This window comes from Melitaea cinxia, chromosome 21 (genome assembly GCF_905220565.1).
Source record: "Melitaea cinxia chromosome 21, ilMelCinx1.1, whole genome shotgun sequence".
Classification (NCBI taxonomy): Eukaryota; Metazoa; Arthropoda; class Insecta; order Lepidoptera; family Nymphalidae; genus Melitaea; species Melitaea cinxia.
In genome coordinates, this window is record NC_059414.1 from 2446623 (window position 1) to 2473366 (window position 26744).

The following is a 26744-nucleotide window of genomic DNA, read 5'->3' on the forward strand; positions in this document are numbered from 1 at the left end:
GTTAACTACTTTAGACTTACTGTGTTAAAGATAAGCGAGAAAAAACTGATTTATTTTAGACTAGCGACCCGCCCTGGCTTCCCACGCGTGCAATGCTGATACTAAATATCTATACATATAATAAAATGGTAGGAAAGTCAATACTGTACATTGAATATTTTTTTAAAAGAATACTGGGGGTGTGATCTGCAGTCGATACCGAAGCCAAAAATATGTTTTTTAGAATTTTTGTCTATTTGTCTGTATGTATGTCCGGGATAAACTCAAAAAGTACTGCATGGATTTACTTCAAATTTGGTACGAATATTATTAAGAAGTCGGGTCAACATATAGGCTACATATTATCAAGCTATCACCTACGGGGAACGAGCAGTGAACCTTTATTTCTTCAACGCATTCTGTAACAACGCGTAATCTAACGACGCATATTTGAATGTTGTTGTTATTATGTTAATAATAACCATGCTATAAGCTAGGTTCACACTATAAATAAAGACATTCTGTAGTATATTTAGTATCAGCATTGCACCCTTGCGAAGCCGGGGCTGGTCGCTAGTAAAATATAAAATTAATATTTGCAATGTAGGCGCAAAAATGTGTTTATTTACGACATCAAATTAGAAACCTTTAAAACTATCAGCGTTCCTCTACTATATTATGCATGTATTAAACATATAAACCTTCCTGTGGAATCACTCTTTTTACTAAAGAAAACCGCATCAAAATCCGTTGCGTAGTTTTAAAGATCTAAGCATACAGGCAGCGGGAAGCCACTTTGTTTTATACTATGTAATGATGATGATACATTGAATACTAGCTCTGTCCCGCGTTAATTTAGAGGAAAAATAGCCTTATAGCCTTCCTCGGTAAATAGGCTATACAACACAAGAATAAGATCGTTTAAACAAACAAACAAACTTTTCAGCTTTATAATATTTAGTATAGATTGTTTGGTGTATTTATATCACCCATGTATAAGCATTCTAATAGACTATATTAAGTTGTGCGTTTGCCAAGCAAACACATGCCATAACGCTTATAACATTTTACATAAATGTTCGGTAAAAGTAAATATAGTACCTGTAGTTAAAAATAAAAAGTACTATAATTTATAAAAGATAAAATTATATTTCTATCGGTTAATTTTCATTCAATTTACTTAAACCTATGCAGAAGCATAGTATATTAAAACCAATAATCTAAAAAAGTCTTATTGATCGATAAAATAATAATAAAATTTGGCATCTACCATTTTTATTATTACCCGTGTAATACATGAGTAATCCCTATGGACTTAACTGTCATGGATAAAATCACAAGGCACATACTGAATTAATGAACGATTCGTTCGCAGAGAAATGGAGAGCAGAGTGGGTCTGGACTATATTGTAGAGCACGCGGAATACGCGGGCAAGCTCGCTGCTGCTCTCACGTCGCCCACCGCAGCTGTCAAGAAACAAGTAAGTAGTATAAGTATATTAAGTATAAGTTCAAACGAATGATTGAATGAAATAATGGTTCTATGATTTGAAATTCGAATAAGTTTGCTTTGAAAATAAAGACGACTGAGATATTTCATTCTTTTTATCCGAACAATAGATTGCTTAAAAAAATATTTTTCAATTTAAGTTATAACAAACAAATAACACACTAACGAGTTTTTAATGTCGATTAAAAACAGATTTGGATATTTACAGGCTCAATTTTGTAAAAAATCTTTCATGAAAAGTTATGTTATAAGAAAACCTCAGTTTTAGCAAAATTAAATGCAATTCACCCAATCAATTAACTATATTAGGTACATAACATAATTATATTTACTGATTCATTTGTTATTTTCCAGGTCTTCGAGCTCCTGTCAGCCCTATGTGTATATAACGCAGATGGCTACCAGCGAGCTGTTGACACACTCGATAGATATAAGGTACATAAGGCATATTGTATATTACATATGTACATGTCATTAATTGTTTTTTGTTAAATTGTAAATAATAATACTAATAATAATGCGACAGAAAGTAACACTGAAATAGTTATTTTGTAATCTGATTTTAAATACAATTCGATAGTCAGAATACATACATATAATCACGCCTCTTTCCCGTAGGGGTAGGCAGAGACCACTTCTTTCCACTTGCTACGATCCTTACATACTTGTTTCGCTTCATCCACTTTCATTATTCCCTTCATACATGCTCGTCGGTTTAGGGTACTCTTGACCTGGCCTTTTTTCAAGACGTCCCCGATTTGGTCTTGAAATGTCCGCCTAGGTCTACCCCTTCCAACACTTCCACTCACACTCGCCTTATACACTTTTTTCGTCAGTCGTTCTTCATTCATTCTCTCGACATGACCAAACCATCTCAGCATACCTTTCTCAATTTTTGTCACTACATCTTCTTTCAGACCACACCGTTTCTTTATCTCACTATTTCTCATCCTGTCACTCAGTTTAACTCCTATCATACTTCTTAACGCTCTCATCTCAACTGCATTTATTCTGCTTTCATGTCTCTTCTGCCATACCCAACTTTCACTTCCGTACATGAGTGTCGGAAGCAACACCCCCTCATGCACAGCCAAACGAGCCTTTTTAGACACCTTCCGACTGCTCATAAAGGAGTTCAAAGCTCCGTTCACCATGTTTCCTGCATTCACTCTTCTTTCAATATCACTCTCACACTTTCCATCTCTTGTAAACTTCGAACCCAGATACACAAACTCATTCACCTGTTCAATTTGTTCATCTCCAATCACGATATTACAGTCTGTCACTACCTCATCTCTTTCAAACACCATCACTTTCGTCTTCTTTACATTCATCTTCATTCTCTTTCTAACAAAAGCTCCACTCATAGCAGTTACCATCTCCTGCAACTCCTCGGCCGAGGACGCAAGTAATACTTGGTCATCAGCATAGAGAGCCTGTTTGAAATATTGAAAATGTCTCACCATAACACAAAAAGATGATAATAGGGCTTAATGAAGTCAAATCAGTAACACATAACTCAGCAGAACAACGTCTGTCTGTCATTAGTTACCATCACAAATACCTGATAACAAACTGACCTTTCTGCTCAAAATATGGAGCATCCCGACTGGGGTAATACCTCGACCTGCTAAGCTAATTAGTACTGTTTTCAAGTTCAGTGTTGTGTTCCTGTTGGTGAGTAAGGTGACCAGAGCTTCTTTGTTGGAAATAAGACGCGCAACGAGTTTTTGATGCTTCTAGTTATGTAACTTTACTAAGTCCATCTTGAATAAATAATAAAAGTCTCCCTTTTACGTATCCTAGGTTCTCAAAGGTGATCGTTACCGACTCAACGTGGTGGTAGAAGAGTTAAAGAATGCTACCACTATCGACTATAAAACTGCCCTTGTTGCTTTCATCAACTGCCTCATCATCTCCGCTCCTCGCTTGCCGGACAGGATCCGAGTGAGAAATGAGTTTATCGGTAAGTTTAAATCTAACATTATAAAGTTGATTTATTTTTCTTGTCATTGATTCAGACCATTCAGGTTTTATTCAATCAAATCAATTAGATTCATTATTATCTCAGTTGTCTTCTATATTGATTTTAGAATTTATTACGTTAGACACACTGTTATTTTAAGAGGATAAAGATTATGAGACTGAATTTTAACAGTTTGATTGGATATCGCAAGATATATCTTGATCAAATCTGGAGCAACACTGGCGAGGTATTTCAACCTTTCAGGCGATAATAACTGATAAATATTGTTCCTAAGTTGTATTGTCAACATTTAGTGAGTAAGATACTGGGAAAGCTGGAGCGCTTCTGGGGAATATCAGTGCGTAGGCTTCATGTTGCACCCTTAATTGTATTTAAATAAAATTAACAAAAAATATACATTAAGTGTACATTTTATAATTTAAAATATTTAAAGACTAGATGTGCTCGCGACTTCGTCCGCGTGGAATTGTGACTTTACATGTTCAACGTGATTCATTAACTTGGCATAACTTTTTAATTTATGAACCGATTGACATGAAACAAACACTAAATGTTAAGCTAAGCTTGCCACAATATATTAGTAAAAACCACATCTAAACGGGATAAGTCGTTTCTGAGATTAGCGTGCACAAACGCACAGACAAACAGACAAAAATTCTGACAATCATTGTTTCGGGTGCTATTTGCGTTAATAAAGGTCCCAATAATATTTTTTCTCATATATCTTAAACGCGTAATCTTAAAGCGACACGTTACTTTTTTATTATATGTATTGATTAAAATACATAGCATATAACTTCTTTTGTCGTTTAAAACAATTCATTCATTAAAACAATCACAAGTTTGAAATATGAAGATGTCAGTTAGGAGGTAAATCATAATTTATAACAATTGGAGCATTAGGTATACGTTTACGGAAATACGCGATATGTAAGTATTATATAACGTTCCATTAGAATTGAACTATGTGAATGAATGGTCTCAATTCATATAACGACTGTAGGGTAATTGTCGACAGATATTCAGTTATATAGTTAGTCATATATTATTATTTTATTTAGTAAAAATCTTATATTGTCGACAGTGTCAACCGATCAGAGTGCCTAGTGCGAGTTTTATTCACAGAAACATGAGAGAAACGTGTTTATACGTGAAGATTATTTTGCATGGGAATTTAAACACTGCAGCCTAGACGATAAAGAATAGTATACGATACATTCGATACAGAGTCATCTAGCGGCAAACGCGAGAACTAGGTTGAAATGCCGAATTTCCCATACGAAATGAAGTTAAAATTTACGCCCGTTATTGCGAGACGGTTAAACAACACTCGCACTAGGCACTCTGGTGTAGTGGTTGCGAGTAGTCGCCTAAACACCGATGGTTTGCGGGTTCGATTCGATATAATTTGCTGAACTAATGTATTTTTAGGGATTCTAAATTTTTTCTATTTTATTTTGATATGATTCTATACCTCAATTTATTTATTTGTATTTCATTTCCTACTTTTGTGTTATAATCATCATCATCATCATTCCAGCCTGTTGCAGTCCACTGCTGGACATAGGCCTCCACAAGTTCGCGCCAAAAATGCGTGAACTCATGTGTGTTGCCCATAGTCACCACGCTGGGCAGGCGGGTTGGTGACCGCAGGGCTGGCTTTTTCGCACCTAAGACGCTGCTGCCCGTCTTCGGCCTGTTGTTTCAAAGCCAGCGGTTAGATGGTTATCCCGCCATCGGTCGGCTTCTTAAGTTCCAAGGTGGTAGTGGAACTTTGTTATCCCTTAGTCGCCTCTTACGACACCGACGGGAAGAAAGGGGACTTGTTATAATCTTTTTTGTGTAATTTACTTATTATTGAAAAAAAGCTCTGTAAACAAGCATGTGTGGATTGATAAATAAATAAATAATAATTGATAATTAATCTAAATACACTTATTCTATCTCTTCATATTGTAAATAAGTGTGCTGTTTTACGATATTTACATAAATATTATGTTTTTTTTTTCATTGAAAGACGAGAGGATAAAAAATAGAGTTAAGTGAAGTAGGGATGGGGTGCTTGTTTAATATTTTTGTTACTGAGTTTAACGTTCATTTATTTTCACAGGACTTGGACTGCTTCCAACGCTTAGTAACCTAAGGTGAGTAAAAATCATAATTTAATTGTTAATTACCTGTGACAGCCAAAATACACAAATTATATTAAATAATTTATTTTTATTTAACTTTGTACGTAATAAAAAAAAACAACACTTACATGAGTGAGATGAATAGTTAATATTTTAAACGTGCAATTAAAGTTATAGTAGCTTATTCATTTTATTTCGCCAATAGATCGCAAAACAAGCAATAAAAATAAAAATTAAAGAAAAAACAGATATTCAGGAAAAAAATGCAGAACACAGTTCAACAACAAATAAAAACAACATAAAAAAATACTAGGTCAGTTACATTTTTTTTTTGGGTGATATTTAAAGACATGCTCGAAAATTTAAAACAAGGCAATCGTGACTCGAATATTATTGCTAATCATTATTCATATTGTTGTTCTGTTTAAACGTCGCATATACTTTCTACTATACAAATTATAATTAATTTTACTAAAAAAATAATTGACTTGGCGAACTTCGTAATGTCCTTTTTTAACGACAAAAAAAAGGAAAGAACTTTTGATTTGGTGGACCGATTTTGATGATTTTTTAAATCAGAGGTAGTGCATGTCATGCCCCATTTAAATGTAATAATGCGTATTTACTTGACTATTTTTTTGGTCAATCTACGTTGTATTATATCTTTTTACTGGATGGACCGGTTTCGATAATTCTGTTTTTAACCGAAAGGTCGTGTTTGTATTGTAATGTTTACGTAGTAGTACTTTTTGAGTTATCGCTAAGAATGCATTGCTATTTTTTCGTCGATCTACGTTGTATTACTGGTTGATATAATTGAAGTAACTTTTTTTTCGTTTTCGAGTAAATACAATTATTTTATTGTTAATATATCAATTTTTTCACACTATTTTTTAATCCAAACTTATCCTGACAACAATAATAACAACACAAAAAACCAATTCCAACAGGAGACTAGCTAACTGAAACGAGTAATTAATTTTTCATCCGTAATTACAGTTGGGTAATTCCAATATCTTGAATATGGCTTTGATGCGGTGGCTTTGATGAGGCTTACAAGTTTTTGTATACGAACTTTTATTTTTAGCCGTTCAAAAGTAATATTAATCTCTGATTAATATTTTAGTACATATTTAGTACATATTAGTACTGTGGTAGTTTCATTACTTAATTATTCACTTTTATTGAATAATAAAACTGTGTGTATACGTAATAAGTGTATTTTTACCAAAAAATAATAAAAAAATACGAAAATAATTTAATGCAAAAAATGGTTTCGTCTGTCTGATTTAAAACGTGAGATATCTGACATATAACCAATAATAATCTATAATCAGATAATGAGCAACACCACTAATTCCGTAAAAAATCAAATATAAATCAATTCTTGATTTATTATTATAAATACAATTTTGTAGCCAACTTGACATCGAGTAAACTAGACGTGCAATCGATCAATGAATTGAAAACAACCATTTTGTAAGAGAACAAGTTAAATAAAGCAATCAGTACCAACAGGTAACATTAATAGAGGCAGCGGCCCACCGAATTATTTTAACGAAGCTGTACCATTAGTCAACTGAAATCTTAATCCAGTAACGCAACAAATATTTTGCAATGACAACATGTTTGTAATTTTCTTAATCAAGAAACCGAGAATTTTTTGACAAATAAAAAAATATGGTACCAATAATTTAGAATAAAACAAGAAAAAATAAATATCTTGGGCTAACTGACGACGTGTTGGCGCAGCGGTCACTGCTCAAGGCAAGCATTTGAATAAATGTTTAATACATTGATACAATGTGTAATACATTGATTATATGTTTCATTTATTGCCAGGCCTTAAAAATAGTAGGAGGTTTTCGGACCCCCAAAAACAGAAGTAAATCCTGCTGGGCCAATCCTACTAAATGTTACGGAGAACCGTTGAATGTGTGGCTAATGAAAAGTTTTTGTTTTATTATGGATTGACTGATAACACATGTTTTAAGGTATCAGGTTAAGTCAAAAGGATGCCCATTTCAATTACCTAACTATTACCTAATAGTTTTTTTTAACCCCATATTTTACGTATGATATAGTGGCTTAAAAATGCCAATTAGTCGTTCCGGTCTAAAGTCCGAAGCTCTGTGTACAGTAAAACGACAAAAAAGGCTCGACGTGGGCGAATCTGTCTCAGACCAAATATGGCGAGCCTGTATTATGAATAATCTTGCGTATAACGTAAAGTATGATTCGCTTGATACAATAATAACGATTATTTAAATAGATCTATTGGTTCAACCATTTATGATACTTTAGTTATAATACATTTAGTGAATGTGTATGAAGACATTCATTTGTCTTCATGTGAATGTTTGACTTTGGAAAAGTATGTTTTAAGGAAATTATGATGAAGTTACCCGGGGAATATATCGTCATCCGATAATTTAAATTCGAACAAGATGTGGATTAAAATAATCCAGGTTTTAGAGCATACATCTTATATATATAAAATTCTCGTGTCACAATGCTAGTTACCATACTCCTCCGAAATGGCTGGACCGATTTTTATGAAATTATGTGTGCATATCGGGTAGGTTTGAGAATCGACCAACATCTATTATTAATAAACTTAAGGTAATAAGAGTGGGGGGAGGGATTAAGGGGGGTTAATACGATATATGGCAAAACAAAGTGTGCGGGGTCAGCTAGTAGTTTTATAAATATATATTTTGTATAAAATACAAATATCATATAAATACATATATGATATACGAATAGATATATCATATATGTTATACACCCCATATGATTGTTTCTGATTTCGAGAGCACGTAGAGCCATCGGTTCCGGGTGTTATCATATACACTGTATCGTTCCTCGTAATAGGAAAACTATACACAAAACCGCAGTGGAGCAGCATCAATCCCATCTCCTGTACGGAGATGGGGTCTTTACTCAGCTGTGTAACGATTACAAGCTGATTCAGTTCATTTCCGTAACCACTAAATAGCAGTATAGCATAATAATACATACATACATTATTATAGCTGTGGTATAAATATAGAATGATTCTCCAATGATGAATCCTTCCAGGCATGAAGCTGCCAGTCATCCAAACCTTGGAGTGCAACTCGACGTGTTCGAGGAGCAGAGGGAGAGCGATGAGGCGCAGGGTCCCGGCGGGATCAACCTTAACTCACATCTAGACGTCTTTTACGCTATATTGAAACAGGTAAACTTGGGGGGCTTTTTTATGATTCTACTATTAACACAAAATTATAGCTTAACCAAGTTGTCTGATTTAATTTTAAGAAAATAACTAGCAATACCCTTGCGAATAATTCGCACTAAATAAGTAAAAACTTTACCGACCGTCAATCATGGTGACTTTGTTTCATAAATTAAAGTCGTCATATACCTATATAATTTTAATAATTAATTAATTTACAAAAACAAAAGAAATAATATATTTTTTTAGTTGCTGATGGCGGTAGAGCAAGCAATTAGGTTATCATTACAGCCTTTACAGTCCATTGCTGGACATAGGCCTCCACAAGTTTACGCCAAAAATGGTGTGAACTCATGTGTTTTGCCCATAGTCACCACGCTGGGCAAGCGGGTTGGTGACCGCAGGGCTGGCTCCGTCGCACCGAAGACGCTGCTGCCCGTCTTCGGCCTGTTTAGTTCAAAGCCAGCAGTTGGATGGTTATCCCGCCATCGGTCGGCTTTTCAAGTTCCAAGGTGGTAGCGGAACTATGTTATCCCTTAGTCGCCTCTTACGACACCCACGGGAAGAGAGGGGGTGGCCATATTCTTTAGTACCGTAGCCACACAGTAAACAATTAGGTATAAAATGATATATAATTAATGTGGAGTAATTGTGAGGCTTTTTCTAAAAAGGGAGGCAAACATCTTAAACCTTAGCGTATTAATATATATAATTCTTTCCCAAAAGATTTCAATGGCTCGTCTATATTTTGGCATCTCTAGAAAATAAATTTCAAGTAGTCTACATTATTAATAGATAAGGATGTATTTAACATTGAAAGAACCTATCTTCCGATTTATAATAAAACATTTGGTACCTGAACAATTGTTCCACTCTATCTTACATTTTCTTCTACTCAGGTTTCCGATACACCTCAAGAGATTCCATTCTTAAGTATACTCCAGCATTTACTTCGAATAGACCCCAAAGAACCAGTCAGCGATATAGTTTGGGACACAGCTGAAACACTAGTCCACAGAGCGACGCTTTTAGAAACAAGAGAAGACGCTGCAAAACTGCTTCGAGCGCCGAGTGTCCAGGTGATCACATTAATTACCATAGTATGATATACGATTTTATATATTATTCTACATACAAAAGTGTGTATGTGCATATCACACATTGCAGAAGTCAAACTTTTGAAAAGTCAGGAAGGTAGGCCGGCTATGTGATACCTTAATACTTTAATACAAATTTCAGGCTAAAATGGGCTGCACTTGTCAACACAGAGACATGGCCAGTTCGACTCGTAAACAGAGCTTGCAGAGAGCGCTGTCTCCACCCCCGCCTCCCCCGCCTGCACCCGCGCCGCCCCCTGGTAAATATTTCCAAGTATATGGTTTGCTTTTGATACATTTTGTGTTGAGGACTTATGATAAAACTAAAAAAAAAAATTGAAAAAAAATATTTGAGTAAAAGTTAACTAAAAAAATATTGAAGTTTTTTAGTAATACCGAGTATATAAGCCTGAATAAACCAGTTAAAGAAATTATTTGACACGAGTTTTAAGTACGATCATATCAGCAAGTACATATAACTCAATTAGTGGTACTTAGGTACCATATTACTCATTGTCTATAAACCAAATAACTATAACCATTTATTTAATTTTCCTCTAACTGAAGAAGAAATTTAACTCATCTTAAACAACGGAAACACAAATTGTACAACTAGGTTGACAAACATGCATAAGACTTACCAGATGGTAAGCGATTACCGTAACTTATAGACGCCTGCAATATGAGAAACATCACAAAACCGTTGCCTACCCCCTATCCCCCCCCCCCCCCAGGAGCTCTGGTGAACTTACTCACCACAGCAACGCAACACTGCTAAAAAGCCATCTTATTTAACTGTGATCTTCTGTAAGGTTGAGCAACTTCCTCAATGGGGCTGCTCCAGATATTGAGCAGGATATGTCCCACTGTGCCTTATTTCAGTAGTTTTTTACTACTAGAAATGTAACTCACAGTAATTGATACTATTTATTTTAAATACCCTTATAGTACTTTAAATGCTTGAACTGCCGTAAATAATTTATAGTAATTGTTTTCATTATCACTTACAGCGATACCACCCCCACTACCACCAGCCCCACCCGCTCCCCCAGCCCCTCCAATACCACGTGGAGCACCCCCTCCACCTCCCCCCGCGTCCCTAACTCCCCCACCACCTCCAGCCCTGAACATCAAGTTACCACAGCAAGAGATACCACTGCCTAAAACTAAGATGAAGACCATTAATTGGAATAAGATACCTAACAATAAGGTAATATAAATTTGTTATGAATCGGGTTTTGATGTATTAAATTGAAAAATAATGTTTGAATTTTAATGGTAACCCAATTTTTCTTTTCAAATATTACAATGCTGCCATTTTTGGAAACATTTTAAATTTGTAAATAAAGATTAACCCTTATAGTCTAAAATCAAAAACATTGCACATTTAATTATATTATTATTATTTCATCTAATAAATGATAATGATGCAAAATAGTACAAAGTAACAATTGAATTTTTAGATTATTGGCCAAAATAATATTTGGTCCATCGTAGCGTCAAGTCATAAGCACTCACCAAAAACGGAGCTGGACTGGAGCGAAATAGAAGGACTATTCTGCCAGCAGGTATGTTTTATTTCATCAATCTAACCAATCGGAATAGTCTGCAATGCCGTATGTCGTAGTCTGTAATGTCGTTTACTTTTTTCATGAATAAAACTGATTTTTGCAATAATTATAATGTTCTTATTGCAGGTACAACCTCCAGGCTCAGCAGGATCATCCCCGCGTCTCGGCAGGAGTCCCATCTGTGATAGTTCAGGAGAGAGGAAACCTAGAAAGGAACCCTCTGAAATCACACTCCTCGATGGAAAACGAAGTCTAAACGTTAATATTTTCCTGAAGCAGTTTAGAAGGTTGTACATCCATGTCCATTGTACTTGTCTTAGCTTAAAAAAATCTAGAGTAACATAAATTAGCAAAGTCCAAATTACGAACGCAGTGTAGGATAGGGAACTGGAATCCCCTGGAACGATAATTTGTGCAAGATAATTTGAAACCAATGGAAATATTTTATATATTGTATATTGAGTAGCGGCTATAGTATCCGAAATAGAATCTAATATCAAACAAGAAATTATTAAAGAACTGTTGCATGGATCATTTCAAGACACTAAAACGAAGTTGGGTAATGATGCTTTGACCCTGGTAGTTGAAGTAGCGAAGTGTCTAGTGACCGAGACCTGTTTGAGAGCTTCAACTGAGGCTTTGAGCGAAAACAGTGACAAAATAGATTTAAAACATGTCGAACAATGTCTGCCACAACTGTAGGGAACCCACCAACCCGCATTGGAGCAGCGTGGTGGATTAAGCTCTGATCCTTCTCCTACATGGGGAAAGAGGCTTATGCCCAGTAGTGGGATATTATAGGCTGAAGCGATATTGAGTATTTGCTCCATTTAATGATTTTCTAATCTTATGTAAGTAATAATTATTTAATTTCAATTTCCAGTTCCAACGAAGACATCATACAATTGATCCGTGAAGGATCTCACGACGACATTGGTACTGAAAAATTGCGCGGTCTTCTAAAGATTCTACCCGAAATCGACGAATGCGAGATGCTGAAAGCTTTTTCCGGTGACGTCACCAAATTGGGCAATGCTGAGAAATTCCTTTTACAGCTCATCCAACTGCCTAAGTGAGTAGTTGATAAAATAAGGCCTTTTTAGTATATTTTCTTCAGTTCTGAAACTGCTGACCAATTTAGATTTAGTTCCTAGTGTCACAAACATTTTAAAAAACATATTTTTTTGATAAATACCTTATAAATGGCGGTATTAAAAAAAATGAATTCGTAAAAGTAAAAAATATTATGATGATATAAAGGTTGTAGATATAAAAGATTTTTTTCCATTTCAGTTACAAACTAAGAATTGAATGCATGCTTTTAAAAGAGGAATGGTCGTCAACAGCTGGATATTTGGAAAGTGCGATCAACGCTATACTAGTGGCTGGAGACGATCTCATGTCTTCAAGAGCCATACAGGTAAATATTGCTTGGAAAATGTAAAAAAAATTTAGATAATTGAATATCCTGAATAAGATATAGGCTACACGTACTTGATATATCAACTTTCCCATATGTGAGTAAATCGGGAGAAAACTTTAAATTTAAAAGTATAGGCCTCGCTTTTTTCACCTGCCATTCAAATTTTGATTATATCTACGCGAAGTTGCTTTGTAGCGATAAGATTATAATTTAAAAAAAAAAAACTAAAATAAAAGTAGTAAATAGTAGTAGTTTATGTTTTAAATTATGTTCTCATGTAAGTGATATTATTTGTCTTTATGAGAATAAATAATCTTTAAACCTAAAGTAGCTTAAGTTACTCCTTATTCCATCAGCTATCTGCTAGTGAAAGTCTCGACAAAATCCGCCCAGCCGTTTCAGAGATTAGCCGGAACAAACAAACAGACAGACAGACAAAAATTATAAAAATGTTATGTATGTATACACGGTACATATACCAAACATGTACCGTGTATACATACATATTATATTAATATTACAAACAGAGACTCTTTTCTCACTCTTTCTTTTGCTTAAAAGTATGCGGTAAAGACTATTCTTACGTTCCGTAGGAGGTGCTATATATCGCGCTAATCGCGGGCAACTTTTTAAACGCGGGCGGGTACGCGGGCGGTGCGGCGGGAGTCAAACTGGCGTCCCTGCAGAAGTTGACCGACATCCGCGCCAACAAGCCCGGCATGAACCTCATGCACTACGTCGCGCTGGTGAGACTCTTACATTGTAAAACGTGCTCATATACATGCACAACTGAGGTAGGGCACAGCAGGGAATTTCCTGCTCAAAATATGGAGCAGCCCGACTGGGGTAGTACCTCGACCTTACAGAAGACCACAGCTAAATAATACTGCTTTCAATCAGTGTTGTGTTCCTGTTGGTGAATAAGGTGACCAGAACTCTTGGGGGGAATTGGAGATAAGGTCGGCAATGCACTTGCAATGCTTCTGGTGTTGCAGACGTCTATAAGCTACGGTAATCGCTTACCATCAGGTGAAATGTACGCTTGTTTGCTGACCTAGTTATATAATAAAAAAAGCATGTCGAATAAAATGTATGGCACAAAACGCTTGATATCCCAAGGGCATAGATAATAAAAACAATTATATGAATAATTGTATAATATCTTAAATAATAATTGTTTGTAATCGTTATTACGCAATATCGATTCTGTTTTAACGTAATCCCAAAATAAGCCTGAAGACGATTTCATTCCAATTAATGACACAAAATTTTAAAGTAATGAAAATTGCTTACAAACTGTAAAACAATCGTTACAGCAAGCTGAACGCAAGAATAAAGAGCTGGTACACTTTGCTGACGATATAAGAGTTTTAGAGGAAGCGTCTAAAGCAAGTGTGGAGCAACTTTACAATGAAATCAATACACTCGCGCAGAGGATTAGTAATCTCAAGAGAGACATACAGACGACTAACCAAGATATCAAAGATCAGATGGGAGACTTCTTACAGGTAATAATGGTATAAATTAAATTGTTTGTTATTTATTTAAACCTGATGATAAATGAACACCATTGAAGAAGGTATATAATTTTTATCTCCCCTTAAAAGGAATTAATTTGAATTTAAACTTTTCTATGCCCTTTCCTATACCTAAAGGTTGTCTGGAAAAAATCGCTCTTAGCGATAATAGCCTTTGTACATCTTCCTCTAATTGTACTTTTTTGTTTGTATCTTTTAATGGTGTACAATAAAGATTATTATTATTATTAATATTATAAAATCCAATAACCATAACCGAATTTGGAATATTTAGATAAATCAGAAATGTTAGTTAATATGTAAACAAGTTAAAAATCTAACAATTGGTAACCATTACAAATGTCTAAATACACGTGTAGTAAAATATATAATTGTACACTACCCTCTAAATCACTTTCTTATTATAAATGATAAAATACACATGTAGTTAAAATATATAATTGTAAACTACCCTCTGGATTACATGGTTTCTTGAATGAATATTTGGTTGTAATAACTTGAACAGGTTGCAGAACGAGAGGTGTCAGCTTTAAACAAAGATATGGAAGAAGTGGAAAGCATGAGGAAGCAACTTGCAGAATTCTTTTGTGAAGATCCCGTCTCGTTCAAACTGGAGGAGTGCTTCAAGGTAATATTTCGTTATAGATTGTATAAAAGATTACGTCATTATAAAATTCTTTGTTTGTTTTCGTAAATATACTTATATATATTTTACTTTATTTTATTATTTTTTTGTGCAGTAAATAATTATTATTTTAATGCAACCTTAGGACGTTATTCACGTACATACAGTTTTTTTGTAAATCGCCTTTTATTTAAAAATATCGCATTTTTTACCCGACTGCCAAAGAAGGGTTATGTTTTTCGCGCGTATCTTGTATGTATGTATGTATATTTGTATGTAATATTCTTTACTACCTCATATTTCCAGAACCACTGAACGGATTTACATAACTGAGGTATCGTTAGGTTCGTCTTAGCTGCCCAAGTGTTCTTAGATAGGTGACATTAAAAAAAAATCAAACATGGCGGCTGCGCGAAGCCATTGTAGTTAATGAAAAAAAAATTTTTTTCTCGAATACTACAATATGGGTACCAAATTGAAGGGCACAATACAAGGATTTTAAAAAGGTATATCATGATTATTATTACCGTAATACTAATAAAGAAATAAAATATTAAATTTTAAAAAATGTGGACTTTGCTCTTTCCCACGCCTATGCCATGCCAAACTCGCCTCCTAGGCGACGATCAACTTCGGGGTGTAGCCTTTCTAATAAAATACAATGGTTAAAAAAACATACAATTAAAATTACAAATAAAAATTAATAAATGTCACACCAATTTACAATTACATTAATAAAATCAATAACAAATACATAATACCAAATACAAACAAATAATTTTAATAATAATTTCATTATATTAAAACTAATAGTTGTTGACTTAAGCAGTCACCTATTTGCTAAAGGTCAGGCTTACGTTGCTTTGAGCAGAGTGAGATCTTTCTCCGGGCTTGCTATCAGTTCTCTTGACCCTAAAAAATTACTTAATCAACCACATGATGTAAACTGTTTTAATGAATTGAACCGATTACGTAATTTGTCTGACTAAAAAGACATAAATAAAATTAATAATTAAAAAAAAAAACAAAAAACCCGCCTGCGTGAAGAACAACTAATAGAAAATCAACTGAAAAAGCTGGAACAAGATAAAAATTCAATATGCACACAAAGTCAGCGAAATAAATAGAAACAATACCAAACATTTTGTGCTGTACATTTAAAATATATTAATACGGTAGTCCTTCTAAGCTTTATGCAACGTCGTAGATAATATGCAGTCGGAGGCATGAAATTGAAGGATAAGTCAAATCATTCTCTCTTTGTGCATGTCTCTGACTGCATGTTATGTACGACGTTGCATAAAGTTTCGAAGGACTACCGTATTAATATATTTTAAATGTACAGCACAAAATGTTTGATATTGTTTCTATTTATTTCGCTGACTTTGTGTGCATATTGAATTTTTATCTTGTTCCAGCTTTTTCAGTTGATTTTCTATTAGTTGTTCTTCACGCAGGCGGGTTTTTTATTTTTTTTTAATTATTAATTTTATTAAAATAAAGTAATACCATAAATAATCATAATTAGTTACTATTTTATTGATGTACTAGATTGCCCCACTGGTATGTGGTGAATGGTGGTGACTATGTTAATTAATTAACTATAAGTGAAGCTACAAACGACTCGAAACGTAGATTCTGCAGAGAGCAATCGGCGAGAAACTCAGCAGTTTTTTTTAACATACACAACCAGGTCGGCAAACAAGCGTACAGCTCACCTGATGGTAAGCAATTACCGTAGCTTATAGACGCCTGCAACACTAGAGCATTGCAAGCATGCTGCCGACCCAACCCCTCCCCCTCCCCCCCCCCCCCAAAAGCATACAATGAAATGTGCTTTATTACAAAGTTCGTCATAGTCTATAGACGCCTGCAACACTAGAACATTGCAAGCGTGCTGCCGTCCCAACCCCCCCCCCTCCCCCCCAGAAGCACACAGTGAAATGTGTTTTATTACGACTCCTTCCCTCCCTCTCCCCCCCTATAAAATGTGTGTTATTACAAAGCCCGTCAGTTGAGTGAAGTGATCTCGTGCGTGCAGGTATTCGTGACGTTCTGCAGCAAGTTCCGGTCGGCGGTGGGAGACAACGAGCGGCGCCGTGCCCTCGACGAGCAGGCGGCGGCGCGGCGCCGAGCGCGGGACGGAGCGACGCGGGCGCGCGCGGGTGAGTGACGGCACGTCCTCAGAACTGACCCTAGTACCCTTGGGTTAGCCATCTAACTCTTGTAACAACATCCTCAGAACTGACCCTAGTACCCTTGGGTTAGCCATCTAACTCTTGTAACAACATCCTCAGAACTGACCCTAGTACCCTTGGGTTAGCCATCTAACTCTTGTAACAACATCCTCAGAACTGACCCTAGTACCCTTGGGTTTAGCCATCTAACTCTGGTGACAACATCCTCAGAACTGACCCTAGCACTCTTGGGTCTAGCCATCTAACTCTGGTGACAACATCCTCAGAACTGACCCTAGCACTCTTGGGTCTAGCCATCTAACTCTGGTAACAACATCCTCAGAACTGCTCCTAGTACCCTTGAGTCTAGCCATCTAACTCTTGTAACAACATCCTCAGAACTGACCCTAGCACTCTTGAGTCTAGCCATCTAACCCTTGTCTCACATTTAAAACTCAATATTACATTCAAGCGACTAAAAAAAACCTTGCTCAATAAACGTACTTCAACCTTGCAAAGTAATGAAAATCATATAAAATCACTGTCCTCTTGTTGTAAGGGTGAGTGGAGGCACACTGGTGTGGAGACACCCGCGTTGTAGTGACGCCAGTGGTCACCTAAAATTTTAAATTTTTTGAATTTGGAATTTTTGAATTTTTTGATTTACTGTGATTGGTACTGTGTGGCTACGGTACTAAAGAATACAGCCACCCCTTCTCTTCCCGTGGATGTCGTAAGAGGCAACTAAGGGATAACATCCACTACCACCTTGTAACTTAAAAAGCCGACCGGTGGCGGTATAACCATCCAACTGATGGCTTTGAAATACACAGGCCGAAGACGGGCAGCAGCGTCTTCGGTGCGACAAAGCCAGCCCTGCGGTCACCAACCCGCCTGCCCAGCGTGGTGACTACGGGCAAAACACATGAGTTCACGTTATTTTTGGCGTGAACTTGTGGAGGCCTATGTCCAGCAGTGGACTGTATAGGCTGTAATAATGTAATTTTTATAATTTTTTCGTTCGTGTGTTGAGTGAGGTAAACGGAGCTCCTATGGAAAATCTGTTATTGCGTCCAAATGAACAGCCAGAGCTGTAATGCTATGACGTATGACTTCTTATGAATTCGTTGAAAAATGTATTGTGATTTTTATTAAGCTTCTGATTTAGTGTATCACGAGACATAAGTTTAAAATTTCTTAGTAATATTATGCTTTATAATTTTTATTTAAGTCGTAATTGATCGAAGATCGTATCTTGAAGAAAAAATGTACCTTTTGTTGTATCAGCGCATTTTATAATAAGCGACATTGGAGTTCCGCATGGGTATATTATTGGTCCTATTTGTATATAATGTATAGAGTTTCGGAGCAATCGATTATCAAAGTTAAAGTAATTATAAATTTTAATTTAGTGTTCGAAAATACTCTGATGAATAGCTCTGATCCTTCCCTTCTTAAGGAAAGAGTTCTTTACCCAGCAATGGGATATTTCAGACCGAAGAGTAGCGTTTGAAAATACTATAACTAAGATTGAACTTTAAAAACTTTAAATGTAAAAAAACTTTATGGCACTAAACCACTAAGATGAAACAACTTCGCTAGAAACAATTTATACTAAGTATTAATTACATTTTTCTTATTCCTTAGGAGGTAGTGTGTGCAGTACCCCAGTGTCAGATTGTGAATCTCTTATGGAGTCCCTTCTCCTAGATATACGGAACGGTCTCAGCAGACGGTCTTTGAGGAAACCCCATGATCTATCTCCGTCACCAGGTAAACTTATTTTATTGTAAGTTCTATCACTAATAGACAGTGATTTAATATTATTTCAAATCAATAAAAAAACCCATTCGATTGAAAGCTGGTCTATTAACTCCTTTTCTAAGATAGTTGAAATTAGATTTATAGGTAAAGGGTAAACTAGGTCAAATTTTAATAAATAAAATCAAGACTAACAATCGTTTTAGGATAGTTCCATTTAAATAAAATTACACACAAAACACTTGAATTAGTTTGGAAAATTCAATTTTCATAAAAATAGAAATGGCACAATATTCTTTAAGCAATTAAATTGGATTCCGAAGTAAGAGATAGCTTGAAGCTCCTTCCTCTTACTGTTTCGAATAGAATTCCAATTGAAAATATCTTTCTCCCTTTTAAAAAATAAAAGAGCACAGAAATAATTAACAACATTTAAAACGTGAATCTGTTATAATATTTCAAATTAACATTCATTTTCATTATTAAAATGATTTAAAACTGGATATTTACCATGTTTTTTATTTTTATTTTGCAAAGCTTGACATTTCAAATCTTTATCAACTCTTTGTACACTACCCTACCGCTTCTCTTTTTCTACGCCCTGTCTTATACACAAAGGTTGTCTGGGAGAAATCGCTCTTAGCGATAAGACCGCCTTTGTACTGTTTCTTTGTATACATTGGTGTACAATAAGGAGTCATCATTACAGCCTATACAGTCCACTGCTGGACATAGGCCTCCACAAGTTCACGCCAAAAATAACGTGAACTCATGTGTTTTGCCCATAGTCACCACGCTGGGCAGGCGGGTTGGTGACCGCAGTACTGGCTTTATCGCACTGAAGACGCTGCTGCCCGTCTTCGGCCTGTGTATTTCAAAGCCAGCAGTTGGATGGTTATCCCGCCACCGATCGGCTTTTTAAGTTCCAAGGTGGTAGCGGAACTGTGTTATCCCTTAGTCGCCTCTTACGACACCCACGGGAAGAGAGAGGGTGGCTATATTCTTTAGCACCGTAGCCACACAGTACACACAATTTATTAATTAATTTATTATTTGTTATTATTTCGACATTATCTACAAATGTCTTGTTCATGAGATAGTAATAAATCTGTTATGTCTGTAGATGTAACTCCGACCGGTAGTCTAAGAAGACGCAGCAGAGCCAGTCCCGGTGACGATGAAGATGGTCTGTTGGAGTTCTTGAGACACTCTTCGCCCGCGGCTAATGAGATGAGAGAGAGAAGTGCTTGGGGCAGTTTGGGTATGGCATTTGTTGTAAATTTTAGAATTACTAGCTATGAAACCATTATCTACAATAATTGTGTTTGCAGGCAAATGAAGAAAAACCGACTTCAATTATATCGACAAGTAATACAACGTAGGTAGATGAAAAAATTGTCAACTAAATACGCATTATCAAAGATTACTCCAAAAGTTGTAATCAGATCTCGATGAAATTTAAATGTGACCACATGATAAACATCGGCCTTCGATTAAATTAAAAATCATTAAAATCGGTACACCCAGTAAAAAGTTATGCGGATTTTCGAGAGTTTCCCTCGATTTCTCTGGGATCCCATCATCAGATCCTGGTTTCCTTATCATGGTACCAAACTAGGGATATCTCCTTTCCAACAAAAAAAGAATTATCAAAATCGGTTTATAAACGACGGAGTTATCCCCGAACATACACAAAAAAATTATATACGGAATTGAGTAACCTCCTCCTTTTTTGAAGTCGGTTAAATTAATCAAAAGTAACTTGTTTTAAATAGGCTTCAAAAGCACCTTCGAATCGTCATTTTACAAATTAAAATTTTAAGCATTGTTAGAAGTGAAGTTATTATCAATTTGGAATTTAGATTCTGGGGAGAAGAATCGGCTAAAAATTCGGCAGAATTACTCTGTTAAAAGAAACTGTGGTTAATATAAAGTTGGTAATATCTTGCATGTATTACGACAATGCAGTACAGTAAAATATTGTATAGCCTTTACTATTGTTGTTAATTAGCCTTCCTAGGTAAATGGGCTATTAACCACAAAAATAACTTTACAATTTGAATCAGAAGGGTTGGTTATGTTCTTTACTGCCGTAACCACACAGCACAAGCTGGATTTGAAATACACAGGCTGAACACGGGCAGCAGCGTCTTCGGTGCAACAAAGCCGGCCCTGTCACTAGTTCGGCAAACAAGCGTACGGCTCACCTGATGGTAAGCGATTACCGTATAGACGCCTGCAACACTAGAAGCATCGCAAGCGTTTCACCGACCCAATCCCCAATCCCCCAGGAGCTCTGGTCACCTTACTCACCAATAGGAACACAACACAGCTTGAAAGCAGTATTATTTAGCTGTGATCTGTGAGGTCGAGGCACTACCCCAGTCGGGCTGCTCCATGTTTTGAGCAGGCAATTCCTGCTGTGCCCTACCTCAGTAGTGACCGTGTAGTGTGAGGTCAGTCGCTACCCCGCAGACCGCTCGTGGTCGCGCCGTGCACCAGCTCGCGTCCGCCTGGAGTTGCCGGAGCGGGAGCGCGCGCCCTCGCCGCGAGCTGAGCCGCCCGCCCTCACGCCGCCCGCCCCCGCCCCGCCCACACCGCCCACGCCGCCCACACCACCCGCCAAGCCGAAGTTAGTACCTAATGAATGCAGTTACAACGAAAAAAACGACTGTGCTTTAGACCACACGACTGAATATGTACGATTTTATTTTTGTGTTACCCACACATTAGGAATTCTAAACATTTTTGAATATCATATCAAAAATTGACCGCTCCAGCGGGGATCGAACCCGCGTCTTCGACTGACCGTGTCGAAAAATTGACCGATTTTGATATGATATTAAAAAATGTTTAGAATTCCTAATGTGTGGGTAACACAAAAATAAAATCGTACATATTCAAAATAGCATGGTGTCGTCTCCTGTCAAAGATTTTCATTGTAATATGAAACTTTGAATAGTTACGGGTCTCTGTAAAGAACTCACTATAGACGGCGCCACGGTTCGCTTAAACCGAAAGTAAAAATCATCATATCAAAAATTTCGCTCTAGCGGGTACATCGTTCCATAGCTTAATTGGCTAGAGCGACGACACGGTCGCACGACTGAAGCCAAACTTCCTTAGCAATAGGCTTGCACTGTGTCTTTGATATACGAAACGTAACTGGCTATGCGAGAAAGAGAGAGTGAGAACGAATGCTCGCACTTCTCTTTTTTGCTCCGTTCGCCTCGCCCGATCACACGTTTCGTAACGCTCTCGTCACGCATTCATAAGCTTGATGCCTAAGTCAAACGTGCGTAAATAAGTTTTTGTTTGATGTATTTGACTTATAGCGCCATCTAGTGGTAATTAATAAATGTTTTTAAAGTTTGGTATGTTTTTCTTATAACGCCATTTGTTGGCAGTTCTGTTATTACGTCGTCTTATATCAATTATTCTTCCACCCACTTACTGTTAAACACAATTGTTAGTAATTTTACTATCAACTTATATACATACATACACAATAATTAGTACCGATCCAAAATTGCTATCAACTTATATATATAAAAACGTTCCGATCACACCTCTCATTTACTGGAAGCCATCTTTTGTATTAGCTGTTACTCTAGAAATAATATGACAAATTTTCGTTCTTAGGGAGTGGCGTCAAAAGATAGAGTCATGGCTCCGCGCCAGCAGCGAAGAAGAGAAACGCGCTCCCCGAAGATCGACACTTTCGCGCACCTTGGAAAACGACTCCGGTGAGTACACTCAATGGCTGTATTTTTAATATCATTAGAATGGCAAACAAGCGAACAGTTCACCTGGTGGTAAGCATATACCGGATCCTATAAACATCATAAGCGCATTGCCAACCCTACTCCTGAAAAAAAAATTTCAAAAAAAAAAAAAAAAACAATATGTAGAATAGTCTTGATCAGTGGACTCACGTCTATTTTTTTACAGATTCTAAGGCTAGCTGTTAAGTTATCTAAAGTTGCAGTGAAGTACCGATGCATGCTTAAAATAAATAAATAAATATGGAATGATATAAGCATATATCACTTACATAAATAAAAAAACACTACTCCTGACCATACCACGAGCTGTCTATCTTACTCAACACAGGAGCACAACACTGTTTAAGAGTAGTATTATTTAGCTGTGATCTTCTGTAAGGTCATGGTCCATCTCCATTCGGGCTGCTCCAGATTTGGGCAGGATATATCCTACTGTGTCCTACCGTACAAGAAATCTCTTATTTTTACCAAGCTTTTATTAGCTTGGGTTGTATGTATGTTTGTAATGGAATCTTTGAGCATAATTTTCACCAATTTCCAGAAGTTTGATTAATTTGAAACTTTGCACACGTATCAAGGACCGATAACAATGAAATAATTCAGTAACAGTTTCCCAATACCCTTACAAATTCAGACGGTACTCGGATTGAAAAACTTGATTGCTCTAACTTAACAGGAGAAACCCCAAGCAACAGTGAAGCTTTAGAGGAAATGACTAGATTACGAAATAGTTCGTAAGGCATTTCAATACTATCACATGTCCGCAAATAATTAATTGAAAAATCGAACTAAAAAATAAAAAATAAATTAAAGTTTAAAAAAAACTAAAAAACCACGCTTTTATAGCAAATCGAACTAAAAAGTAGAAAATATTTTTTAATTATAAAGAGTTTATATTACAGTAGTAGAAGATCGAATAATCAGTCATAATTAATTACTTCAAAATAAAATTATAATAAAATTTAAGTTATTCAGAGTAAAAAGCATGGGGTGCTTGATATATTAAATGTAGCAATTATTCTACGTGCAGCTATCTATGTGCGGAGAGTTATAAAAACATAGTAAACACAAAACAAAAAACATAATTTCATCAAATGTACTATGCTGCTTTACCACATAAATAATTAATAACAATGTAACATGCAACAAGTGTAATTTTATGTCACCCCTGTCTACAAAAACCAATTATTAATGAACCCTCTCCCTTACAGAGAACGAACGCAGCGCGGCGCTGGATACACTGGCAGAGACGCGTGCAGAGTGGCGGCCCGCTGTACCCACCGATAACGACCTTGTAAAGGCTATTGAGGCTGTGGAAGGTGGGTATCTAATAAGAAAAATATTATATTGATAACCTCCTCACTCTCAACCGGCACCCAGTAAGTTTAGCTTTTGGGAACCAGAAGAAACACATCCAAAGCAGAATCACTGACCCCCAGACGACGGCAAACGTCTATATGGCCAATACGCTACGCCAAGGCGTCATCGTCATATCGAAATTCTGATTAAAATTCTTAAAAATGGAAACCTTTAATTGCTAATGTTATATAAATCGAGGATTTTGGTTCCGTAGCGCATCACTGACCATAATTCTTAAAAATCAATAAAAAAAAATTGTCTAAACTCTACATGTTTGTCATCTTGGACATCACGAAAACAGAATAATGAGAAATTATGACAATGGAAATAATATAGGTACACATAACTTCCCAAAAATGCGTTAAAGGATATCATATAGAGTCAAACTGAATATTATCTAAAGTTATGATTTGATTTATAAAATTTTAATTTATTAAAAATTTACCAAATTAAAGAGGTTTTTTCCATCGATATAGGTATCGCATTTCTTTATATACTAATTAATTATTCATTACTTCCAGATGTACAACCAAAAACAAAAGATAACAGGCTACCATGGAGAAAGACGGAGGAAAACGAAGAGATGAGACGACTAAGGAGGCAGAGATCTCGACAGCAAGTAGAGTCCCCTCAGCAACTCGTGTCCATAACGGAGGAAGAAAAACGAAAACTACCGGATATTAAAGTTACCAGTGCCAGAGAGGTTAAAGCTGAAAAATCTGACAGAGTCGAAATAGATTCTGACAACATTGAAACACCACCAGTGCAACGAAAAATGTTTAACCCACCTCTAGAAAGAGAGCCTTGTCGGAAATTCCAGCCCTCTCTTTCGAGTTCCAGTCTCAGTGATAAAGCTACGACAGAAATGCGAGATTTGTGTCAAGAAATTTTGGGCGATGGTCAGTTTGATAGATTTTCTGCGGCTAGAAGAACGAGAAGGTACAAACGGAACGCGGACTTAAGTTCACCAGAAGAAGAAAAGAAACAGGATAGTCCAACTGAATTGGTCGCAGAAACACAAGTCATGAGGCCGTCTAAACTAGAAATCCAAGCTTCGTACCTAGTTGATCCTCCAAAAGAAGTAACCGTAGCTAAACCTACCGCGGAACCAGTGAAAGATGAGAAAGAGTTTAGATTAAAACGTTGGCAGGATAGATTGAAAAACCAAAGCGTTGCAAGCACAGAGAAAACGCCAACCAAAGATAACAAATCGGTACCCTATTCACGAATGAGGCGTCAAACTTCGATAAACCAGGAAGACGTTCAAAAAGCGATCAGGGAATTAAAATCTCCAACACAGAATCCAACAGGAGTTTGGTCGAGAAACGCATATAGAAAATCGATGAATGCGAAATTGGATAAAACACCTACTGGTACGGAAAGAACGACATCACCACGAATTACTAAAGTCAAAAGCGAACACGAGTTAAACGATGAAGGTTTTGAAGAAACACAAAGTCTAAATTCGGAGAGTGCATCACAGGGCGCTTCCTCGGGATGTAATATGGAATGCGAATCACCAACTCCTAAGAAAGCTACGGAAATTCCAAAGAAAATCCCTACCAAAGAGACTCGGCAACCTCCCCGGACGCCATTAGATCCAAAACGCTCTCTTCCAAAACGAGCAAGCTCGTTAAGAGTCGAAAGATCAACATCTCGAGCATCACTTAGAAGTTCTAGAAGTTCGTTGAATAGTTCAGTGTCTGTAGCGACTGTGAAAAGGGCACCTTCGTCACAAGCTAAACCAGCACCTAAGCCTATCCCAAAGCCTGTGTCTAGGATGCCTGCATCTAGATCTTCATCGAGCGGTAGTTCAGTCGGTATTTCTAGACCGCCTGTAAAAATAACCAACAAAACATCTGGTTTTATGAGACCGACGCAAGCATCGAAAGGCAGAGGAACGAGTCTTCAAACTGGCCTAAAAACCATAAAATAAAACCAAATATTCGACGGCGGGAAATTTTTGGCGCGTATATTTTAAACAGATAAAAAATTATTTCTGATTAATCTGTACTAGTATAGAAGTCTAGAAATGATATAGTATTAATGTATAAAATAACAAGTAAATTGTTAAAAAAAATTATTGGAATCTTCAGATAAAAGGTGCTCGAATCTCAGAATAATCTGAAGCTTTCAATGACTGAATTTCGTTTAAGTCTAACTTCTAGATCTGTTTAGGAATGAAATAAGAAAATCGTTATTATTTTATTTCGTTCGGCCCGTACGTTGCATTTTTATTTTATTATTATTGTAATTAAAATTCTAAATGATTACGACTATTTTTTACGTTTTTTAATTATTGTGCCACGATTTTGTACGGGTAATTTAATCATTTTATTATGTTAGTTAAAAACAATTTTTATATATATTCTAATTCGAGTTTTGGACTTTGAAATTTTAACAGATTTTTCCCACTTTTGTAATGGTCCTAAAAATTTTAAAAAACTTCCGTCCAAGCACCATTGCACTAAAAAGTTTTTCGACCAAAAAATTTTTAAAAAACCACATTTGCACGCATGCTAATATATCGGAAATTTTCATATAAAAATAAATATAAACGATCTGATTTTTTATACTTTATAG

The 26744-nt window shown here is 36.2% G+C and overlaps 1 protein-coding gene across 1 annotated transcript; it reads left to right on the plus strand.

The window, feature by feature from the left end:
- Positions 1-1276: 1276 nt before the first annotated feature.
- On the plus strand, positions 1277-26385 carry LOC123664215 (inverted formin-2). The gene is made up of 22 exons (XM_045598811.1): positions 1277-1460; positions 1844-1924; positions 3296-3455; positions 5587-5620; positions 8690-8828; positions 9725-9904; positions 10065-10182; positions 10933-11132; positions 11386-11494; positions 11633-11780; positions 12377-12565; positions 12787-12913; positions 13510-13662; positions 14233-14424; positions 14960-15082; positions 17121-17244; positions 18895-19029; positions 20141-20373; positions 21468-21649; positions 22660-22763; positions 24014-24121; positions 24683-26385. Exons 1-22 carry the CDS (start codon positions 1359-1361, stop codon positions 26095-26097), a joined length of 4356 nt encoding a protein of 1451 aa, XP_045454767.1. The 5' UTR covers positions 1277-1358; the 3' UTR covers positions 26098-26385.
- The last annotated feature ends 359 nt before the right edge of the window (positions 26386-26744 follow it).

Excerpts from the sequence above, each read along its gene's own strand:
- LOC123664215 (XM_045598811.1), top strand. The coding sequence starts at position 1,359 with ATGGAGAGCAGAGTGGGTCTGGACTATATTGTAGAGCACGCGGAATAC. Across the intron at positions 5,621-8,689 it reads CCAACGCTTAGTAACCTAAG|GCATGAAGCTGCCAGTCATC; the intron begins GTGAGTAAAAAT and ends GAATCCTTCCAG. Across the intron at positions 8,829-9,724 it reads TTTACGCTATATTGAAACAG|GTTTCCGATACACCTCAAGA; the intron begins GTAAACTTGGGG and ends TCTTCTACTCAG.